The 9758-nt window shown below is 42.2% G+C and overlaps 1 protein-coding gene across 1 annotated transcript in view; it reads left to right on the top strand.

Annotated features, from left to right (window-relative positions):
• LOC5520995 (exportin-7) overlaps nt 1-9535 on the top strand; it is a 31349-nt gene extending 21814 nt beyond the window's left edge. The window contains exons 25-35 of the mRNA XM_048728863.1: nt 378-466; nt 1391-1581; nt 1884-1938; nt 2458-2617; nt 3236-3325; nt 3919-3967; nt 5018-5175; nt 5641-5691; nt 6021-6068; nt 7521-7651; nt 8120-9535. Of these exons, the coding sequence (XP_048584820.1) occupies nt 378-466; nt 1391-1581; nt 1884-1938; nt 2458-2617; nt 3236-3325; nt 3919-3967; nt 5018-5175; nt 5641-5691; nt 6021-6068; nt 7521-7651; nt 8120-8225 (1128 nt within the window). The 3' untranslated portion in view covers nt 8226-9535. The remainder of the gene's footprint in view (nt 1-377; nt 467-1390; nt 1582-1883; nt 1939-2457; nt 2618-3235; nt 3326-3918; nt 3968-5017; nt 5176-5640; nt 5692-6020; nt 6069-7520; nt 7652-8119) is intronic.
• The last annotated feature ends 223 nt before the right edge of the window (nt 9536-9758 follow it).

The following is a 9758-nucleotide window of genomic DNA, read 5'->3' on the forward strand; positions in this document are numbered from 1 at the left end:
CCAAGGTTAGAACTAGACACGTACACACATGATCTCTTCCACACAGAGGAAACCAAGGTTAGAACTAGACACGTACACACATGATCTCTTCCACACAGAGGAATCTTAGGTTAGAACAAGACACTAGAGTGTGGGACAGATGACGGAAGATTTGTCGAAGTGGTATTGACTACACGCTATTACCAGACGTGAAATATATTTCGATTTCTTAGCTTTTGTGAAATTACGAGTTCGGCTGTAATTTTTCCCTCTTTTTCGAAGCGCTCTCTATACACATCAATATAATGCCGTGGGGCTCACCAAAAATATATCGTTATAAATTTATGTCCTCTTTTCTCAAACAGCACGTTGATTCTGTTATTTTTTTTGTTTCACAGCGCACGCTTATTGGACTGTGCCGTGACTTACGTGGTCTTGCGTTCGCGTTCAACAGCAAAGTTAGCTACATGATGCTCTTTGAATGGATGTATCCTTTCCCAAGTGCCTTTCATAAAACATTTTATGTGTGTCAGTCATTGGCCAGGGACTTTCAGTGCTGCGCGCACTGCCGTGGCTACCTTGACAGTTTTGTGAAGTAAGCCAATAAGGATGCTGATAACGTGTTATCTGATACGACGCGAGCTACCGTGGTCACCTTGTTGTTAGCTTTCTGAAGTAGGCCAATAAGGATGCTGACAACCTGCTATCTGATAGGACGTGCGCTAGCGTGACCACCTTAAAGGGTTTGTAAGTGAGCCATTGAGGATGCAGACAACGTTCTATTTGATAGGACGCGCGCTACCGTGACCACCTTGAGGGGTTTGAAAATGAGCCATTGAGGATGCAGACAACGTGCTATCTGTTGACATCAACTTCAGGCAAAGTGCTTCAGTACACATCAGAGCACGAAGTTTGCGTCAATTAAGAATGTGTTATTCACTGCTAATTACATAACTTACTTAAAACTTTGTTCCTGTAGCTACGGTAGCGCGCGTCGTGCTTTAGACATAAATGCTGTGTATTTGCTTATGCTTATAAAAACTCATTCGTTAAAGTTTTTATAGAATGCAACAATCTTCTTACTAGAGCACTCTAGAATACATACTCATGCGTGAAGTCTGATACTTCACTAACATTTGACTGAGAGTAGTATCTCTAGTAATCGCTTGAATAAGCCAATTCAGATGGATACTTTGTCAGAATAAGTATTGTTCAAGGAAGTAACGCAAATGACCTTCTTTAACTAAGGAGTAAGTACGCAGCTGCTTTGTCTTCTATTATCTTTGTTCTACAAAGGAGTTCTTTTGTCTCTATTCTTCTCGTTCTTTGTTTCGAGGTGCGGATATTGTTCATTTGCCCAATCAAATTGCAGCTTGTAAGAGCTGCGTACTGACCCTGACTAAGTGTTTAGCTACCCTTCCTACATGCCAGTGCTGCTGCGTGCTTGTGAGCTGTGGTACCACGACCCAAACGTGACCACGCCCGTACTCAAGCTCATGACGGAACTGGTTCAGAACCGTTCACAGCGCCTGCAGTTCGACGTCTCCTCGCCTAACGGTATCCTGCTCTTTCGAGAAGCCAGCAAGATGATCGTTGCGTATGGTAATTCACATGCTCAATACATTATTAAAGCCGCATTATCACCAGTTTACTTCCAGTCGATTACGTAACAATCTCCGATGATTTTTAATTGAAAACGCGAAAAATATTCCAAAATTATGAAAGCAGTTTGTCCATTGGAAGTTTCTTTGAGGATGTGATTGATAATTTAGATAGGGTGGCCTATTAAATAGCACGCATTCCAATAGATTCTATTGTCTTTTAACGGTTGAGGTTTCTGGTGATAATGCGGCTTTAACAGGCAAATTATCCCTGACGTAAATTGACTTTGTTGTCCTCCTCAGGTTCTCGGATTCTCTTACTGACGGACACGCCTCCTGATCAGCTTTATCAAACAAAATATCCTTTTGACGTCGCCAGTTCTTGGTTGGTATAAAGGCAAACCTAGAAGCCTATAAGGCGATAATGTGAAGTTGTATTGTTCAACCATTTTAGCAGTATCGGCTTAGCATTACAGGCCTAAGCGATGTTTTTCTCTTGCCACGCGCTGGTGAAAATGATTGGCTAACGTTTCCTTTGTCATGTGGTTCACAGAGCAATTTGTATCTCTGGCAAAGCTGGACGGTGTTGCCGCTGTTATGTTTCTGAATTTATAGCAAATGAGTAGAAGACTATTTGATTTTTTTGTTTATCAAGGAGAGCGCTTTGGAGTACAAAAATCTATTTCACCGCAGTATGGGAATTTTTTTATCATGGATATTGCTATAAATTAATCAGAAACACATCGCGGACTGGTATTCGATAACCAAGTCCAATGATTCTTAGCTTTCGCTACACCCTTGCCATACTTTATGTAAGTTGTCCCTTAATGTTTTCATATTTCGTACGTGTTCCTGTGTTATCCTTGACTGTCCTCACGCTCAAAGGCATCTCCATATGTTTCCTGATGCTCAAGGCCGCTTTGTGTGGCGGCTACGTTAACTTCGGCGTGTTTAATCTGTATGGGGACGACGCGCTGGATAACGCTCTCAACACGTTCGTGAAGCTTCTCCTCTCCATCCCACGGACAGATCTTGTGGTAAGATAGGATATAGCAGAGGCGGCATTAAGCATTTTTCAAGGGCGGGGAGGGGGAGTCAACAAGTTCGTGAAGCTTCTCCTCTCCATCCCACGCACAGATCTTGTGGTAAGATAGGACACAGCAGGGGCGGCATTAAGCTTTTTTTGCCAGGGAGGGGGAGAGGGGTCGACACGTTCGTGAAGCTGCTTCTCTCCATATCCCGGAAAGATCTTGTGGTAAGATAGGATATAGCAGGGACGGTAGTAAGCATTTTTGCTAGGGAGGGGGGGGGAGGGGTCAACACGTTCGTGAAGCTTCTCCTCTCCATCCCACGCACAGATCTTGTGGTAAGGTAGGACATAGCAGGGGCGGTAGTAAGCATTTTTGCCAGGGAGGGGAAGTCAACATGTTCATGATCTACATCTCCATCCAAAGGAAAGACCTTGTCGTAAGATAGGAGAAGTCCAAGATATTTATTATTTTCTTTTAACACTTTTATCTTTCAGTGACACTGCCCCCCCCCCCCCCCCCCCCGACGTCTTCGTCTATACCATACTTTATTGTTCCCGAAGCGATTTTTTTCCTCCTATCACTCTTTAACTGGGTTTCACACTCATTCATATTCTCATCCCTCAGGAGTACCCTAAAGTAAGTCAGGCGTACTACGCTCTTCTCGAGATCCTTGCTCAAGATCATATGAATTTCCTTAGTAGACTTGAACCTCAGGTAAGCTCCACAGCTTGGCTTTTACTATTAAAAAAAACGAATTTATAATAATAATATATGTTTATTTCTACACCATTGCAGCTATCATGGCTGAATTACAAGTGAGAGGTCGTCACACAGAAACTAACAATAGCGCACAGTCACAAAATCTCTAAACCTACAAGTTTTAGCTTGCGGTCCTATTATTTTCTCATTTCCTGATCTCAAATTATATCCATGTTGGACAGTTGTCATGTTATTAACCACAGATTTTAAGGGTTCAACAGTTTTAGCTCTTGCCATAAATTTCCGACATGCTTCATCCCTTCTCTCAGACAAAAATTGGAGAGACGTTGAGGCAAGGGCATTACTATAGCTCGTATATTCGTGCCTTAGAATGATTTTTAAAGCTCTTTTCTGTATAGACTCCAGGTGCTCAGATAGGTATTCCGGTAGAGCAGCCCACACCGGCGACGCATACTCGAGTACAGACCTTATGAGCGCGCAATAAATAGTACACAAATCATGTACTGATAAGCCAGCCTTTTTGAGAAGTCTTAACGCGTACAGGCGCTTATTTGTCTCTTATTTATCCTATGCTTTTGTGTTTTTAGGTTTTCTTATATATGTTATCTTCCATATTGGAGGGACTAACAGCTATAGGTATGTGTCCTGGCAATAAGCTGTGAAGGAAGTCAAAGAGAGATGAGATGAAGTATAAGGGCCTAACCGCGCTAGGAGGACAAAGTTTGTCTGGCCGGGACAAAAAGCCAACTAAATTTCGTCCTGGTCGATCGTTTGGCTTGTAAATCGCATTCAAACGGAAAGCCGAACGCGAGCCAAACGTCATTCAAAATTAGACTCGGATTTCTCACGTGAAAAAGCTGAGTTGCAGAGTTTGTTTACGTTTGATCACAATGCTTCCTTGAAATATTTTTGCACAACTCATTGCCTTACTGGTAATAAATTCGATGAATATCAAGAACAACAACTTCTGCTCAGGTCAAGCTAAGTCAAGTCAAGTTAATTAAAAAACCTGTCAGATTTGACATTTGGCCTAGTTCTGGCCGCCTCCAGAGCAGGCCAGCGGCGCCTTTGAAGATTGTTCCGCTGCAACAAAAATTGTCCTGGTCGAACAAACGCATTCGCACATGTTTCCTGCTAGCGTTGACAGTTTTGTTTTTTTTTTTTTTTTTTTTTTTTTTGTCAAAACAAACAAACTTTGGCCTAGTGCGAATAGGCCCTAAGGGGGACAAGATAAATATTAGGAAGGGGGCGGAATACAATAGTAGAGGAGAGCTTATACAATAGTAGAGGAGAGCTTATACAATAGTAGAGGAGAGCTTATACAATAGTAGAGGAGAGCTTATACAATAGTAGAGGAGAGCTTATGTACGGTTAAGCTGGGAAAAGGCAGTGTAAGATAAGACTGTGTGTGTCAAGGCGAGGTCAGCTGTGGTGCATTGTGATGTAAGTCATGGAGGTGAGAAGCTGAAAAAGGGTAGAGTAGGTAAAAGGATGTATAATATAATTTTGACACTCAATCTTGTAGTCGTTTATGTATGTACTAACTTCCACCAGCCAAACTGGGGCGAAAGGCACAACAGAGCTAGATTCCACTTCAAGTGTCTCCTTGTGTGTATGAACGTTCTTTTGGTTTAAGTGCCATATGTTATGGTTCATCGTTCATTCTTTGCTTTCTCCATTGTTCAGATATTATGGTTTGTACTGGTTGTTGTGGAACACTCGATTACATCGTCACATACCTGTTTAAATGCTTTTCTAAAAGAAGAAAGAAAAACACGCAAATTCTTAATGATGAGCCGCCATGTTTAAGAATTCTTGAATCTCACCCGGAGATGTTACAACAGGTGAGCGATATAGTCACAGACTACTATAAACTTCATGATATACATCAATATCAATAACGACACCAAAGACATAAACTTTATCATTGTTAGCGACATCGTCATAAACTACAATAAACTCCAGTGTCTCTATCTTCAACAACATCATTATCAATAACGACACCAAATACATAAAAAAGCTCATCATTGTCGCCGTCAGCTTTATACAAACATCCTCAACAACAATACAACACAATGGCACACCTTAAGAACTTACATCATTATCAGCATCTTCAGCTACACCACCTTCATAAACAAAGCATCACAAATACAGAACAAACCACACCAACAAACACCGCTATCATGAGCAGCTACAACAACCACTAGTGCCAACAACAACAACAACAATCACTATCCACATCCACTATCCACTCCTAACACAAGCAAAGGCAGCTAACTAATCTTTTCCCCGTCATTTTTTAATCGCAGATGCTCTCCACGGTGCTTAACGTAATCATGTTTGAAGACTGTAGAAATCAGGTCGGTCATAAACGTCACATCAGTGATTCAACCCATGCGAACCTTGCCCCAGGCCCATAGTTTACTGTTTGCCCACCTTGTTGCCTCTGCCTTGTGTTAAACCAAGCAGGCCTTCACTGGTAATGTGGGACGATGCTGGCTTGGCAACGCGGCCTTCATACTGCACAGTAACACTGCGGTTGATTGAGACTTTCGATTTATATCGTATATCAAAGTAGTATCAAAAATAAGGGGCCAGCGTGAAAAATTTTGTGCGAATGATTTTTAATGTATGCATTGTCACTTCCTTCATTTTAGCCTAACTTCATGTTTTTTTTTTATGCTTGCAGTGGTCCATGTCGCGGCCGCTATTAGGGTTAATTCTTTTGAATGAGAAGGTGAGTTCCACAATTCGGGGTACCCTTGAGCGAGTAAGGAGTGGGGGTGTTTCAAGATAAGTATACCCCTGTAGTATACCCAGTAACAGATGTGTGTTTTCGTCTCAATACTCCATTGGTTTCAACAGAGCGTCAATGTGATGCAGACGCCCATGTAGTATACCTAGTAACAGATGTGTGTTTTCGTCTCAATACTCCATTGGTTTCAACAAAGCGTCAATGTTATGCAGACGCCCATGTAGTATACCCAGTAACAGATGTGTGTTTTCGTCTCAATACTCCATTGGTTTCAACAAAGCGTCAATGTGATGCAGACGCCCATGTAGTATACCCAGTAACAGATGTGTGTTTTCGTCTCAATACTCCATTGGTTTCAACAAAGCGTCAATGTGATGCAGACGCCTATGTAGTATACCCAGTAACAGATGTGTGTTTTCGTCTCATTACTCCATGGGTTTCAACAAAGCGTCAATGTTATGCAGACGCCCATGTAGTATACCCAGTAACAGATGTGTGTTTTCGTCTCAATACTCCATTGGTTTCAACAGAGCGTCAATGTGATGCAGACGCCCATGTAGTATACCTAGTAACAGATGTGTGTTTTCGTCTCAATACTCCATTGGTTTCAACAAAGCGTCAATGTTATGCAGACGCCCATGTAGTATACCCAGTAACAGATGTGTGTTTTCGTCTCAATACTCCATTGGTTTCAACAAAGCGTCAATGTGATGCAGACGCCCATGTAGTATACCCAGTAACAGATGTGTGTTTTCGTCTCAATACTCCATGGGTTTCAACAAAGCGGCAATGTTATGCAGACGCCCATGTAGTATACCCAGTAACAGATGTGTGTTTTCGTCTCAATACTCCATGGGTTTCAACAGAGCGTCAATGTTATGCAGACGCCCATGTAGTATACCCGGTAACAGATGTGTGTTTTCGTCTCAATACTCCATTGGTTTCAACAGAGCGTCAATGTGATGCAGACGCCCATGTAGTATACCCAGTAACAGATGTGTGTTTTCGTCTCAATACTCCATTGGTTTCAACAAAGCGTCAATGTGATGCAGACGCCCATGTAGTATACCCAGTAACAGATGTGTGTTTTCGTCTCAATACTCCATTGGTTTCAACAAAGCGGCAATGTAATGCAGACGCCCATGTAGTATACCCGGTAACAGATGTGTGTTTTTGTCTTAATACTCCATTGGTTCCAACAAAGCGCCAATGTGATGCAGACGCCCATGTAGTATACCCAGTAACAGATGTGTGTTTTCGTCTCAATACTCCATTGATTTCAACAAAGCGTCAATGTCATGCAGACGCCCATGTAGTATACCCAGTAACAGATGTGTGTTTTCGTCTCAATACTCCATGGGTTTCAACAAAGCGTCATTGCTATACAGACGCCCATGTAGTATACCCAGTAACAGATGTGTGTTTTCGTCTCAGTACTTCACAGAGTTGCAGCAGAGTGTCATCACCCTGCAGACGCCCCCAGACAAGCGAGACGAGATGACCAACTGTTTTAGGAACCTCATGGAGGGCGTAGAGTGTTCTCTCGTGGCTAAGAACAGAGACAGGTATGACTGCACCTTGCTAAGGTGACCGCTAGTGGGACAGAGCAAGTTGCTCTGTCGAGCATTTGACCTGGTTTTCACGGTCAAGACTTGCGTGCAGATAGTTTGCAGATATTTTTTATGAGAAATATAACACGGTTGGCACGCTTTTGATTTAACTTGCGCGACGGATTTCTAAGTCTGCTTTGCCACGTGCTCTACGTCCTACAGCAAATGCCCTCTATCCCAACTATTGCAAATACCTGACACAAAGGGCATATAGCTTGTGTTTATGGTATAAAAATAGATATTCTTTTCTTTTGTTTGCGACGTTAGTATAGGTCATCGATGATATGAGTCGAAAGACTGTGGTCTGTGGAATGTGGTTTGCGAAGGCGTTTTAAAAGCAGGGTGACTAGTTCGTAACGTTGTAACTAGTTCGCAACATACGTCTCCCTGTGACTAGCTCGTAACGTTTGCCTCTCTTGCCAGGTTCACGCAAAATCTCTCAATATTCCGCCGTGACGTGTACAATTCGCTTAAGACTCCGAACGTCACGGTACAGAACATATCTTCGGGTAACGACATGGTTGGATGACGTCCCGCTTCCTGTCACACAATCCGGTGCTGCTAGGTCACGCCTAGTCACGGCTGCTGGACAAGTGAATGATATTCTTGGGCCCTGAACAGGACAAAGGGTTGTGGTTTGAACAACAGAGGGTAAACCTGGGAAATATTCGCCGGTAAAAGTCGTTCATACAGATGGTACCCATTATCCGTTGCAAGCATCCGATTTCCCGGCGTCCTCCATAGGTCGATCCATTAAGGGGTTTCGTTTGCACATGCGCATCTTTCAACTAGAAATGCTGGAGCAAAATGACCAAACATCGGAATTCCAGTAATCGAAACCCAAAAAGATGACCCATAAACTATGCCTGATAAGAATTTAAGAGGCTACGGATGTGGACTGTAAGAACTGCATAAAAATTGTTATTGGCTATTTCCATCCTCGTCGCGAAAGAACCATGAAAAGTTTTGTTGCTTCCTGTGGATGAAACATGTTAGCTTCTGAACATGCTTAAAATTAAGAGTGACAATTTTCACAAATTAACGCAACGATGTCCCTTAGTAGGTGTTTAACAAACTATGCATTCTTAGTTGATTTGATTCCTAGATATTTTTAAAACAGACTAAACCTAGCCTCCTCCGCAGCCATCTCAAAGAGCAAAAAAAGAAAAAAAAAGGATTGGGTTTCCTGTGGCAAAAAAACGGAAGTGACAAACCGGAAGCGCTTAGTCTCCCTTAGTCCCTACACCGCAATTTCGCCACAGGTAACCCATTCTTTCCGTCCTTTTCATTATGAGTAGTTGCCTGCGGAGGAGGCTAGACTGGACCTGCTCCCTTTCAATTGTGACCGTCATGTCAACGCGAAAAAAAACCCTTTTTTTTTGTCTCGCTCTTTTCCCCGTTAATTCCCCTGTACACATCACAATAAGCGCATCAGCGTTGAAAAATTATACCTAACTTTCTGAATTTGGTCACAGCGATTTTCCATATGCTGCGAGCTCTCGTCAATAGTTTTCAATTTCTGAACCTCTCTCCTGATACCGTCGCTCGAAAGCGACAGAATTACATTTGGTGATTACTCGGCGCCTTGCGGAGAACAGGCTTGACTGGAAGCAATTTCTTTACTGGCCAATGAAAACCTTCGAGGTTTTTTAAACCATCGGTAGGCGATTTATCTGTCGGGATTTTTCAACGAGATCGTAGAGTATTGAAAACTCAAGGATTTCTGTCATCAGAGTTACGCTCATCGTTATGATACGTGTTTGTCAGTTCTGTATGTGTCTAGTAAGACTAGTCAAAGTAAAATGTTAAGAATTAAAAATGAGAGTTTTCGTAAGCAAACATTGGACATTGTTTAGTAATTCTAGTTTTCTAGTCATTCTTCTTCTGCCCTTATCTGCGCGTGCGTGGCGTGTACTTATATTTATTTTATATTTATATAACTTTACCCAAAAGCCAACACGCAAACATTTTTTTGTTGATTTATATCATTGAAAGGAATTAACGGTCGGATAAACCAAGTTCTTTTTTTGTACAGGATTGATTAATTCAAACGCTTAAATCC

Source organism: Nematostella vectensis, chromosome 6, assembly GCF_932526225.1.
Source record: "Nematostella vectensis chromosome 6, jaNemVect1.1, whole genome shotgun sequence".
Lineage (NCBI taxonomy): Eukaryota > Metazoa > Cnidaria > Anthozoa > Actiniaria > Edwardsiidae > Nematostella > Nematostella vectensis.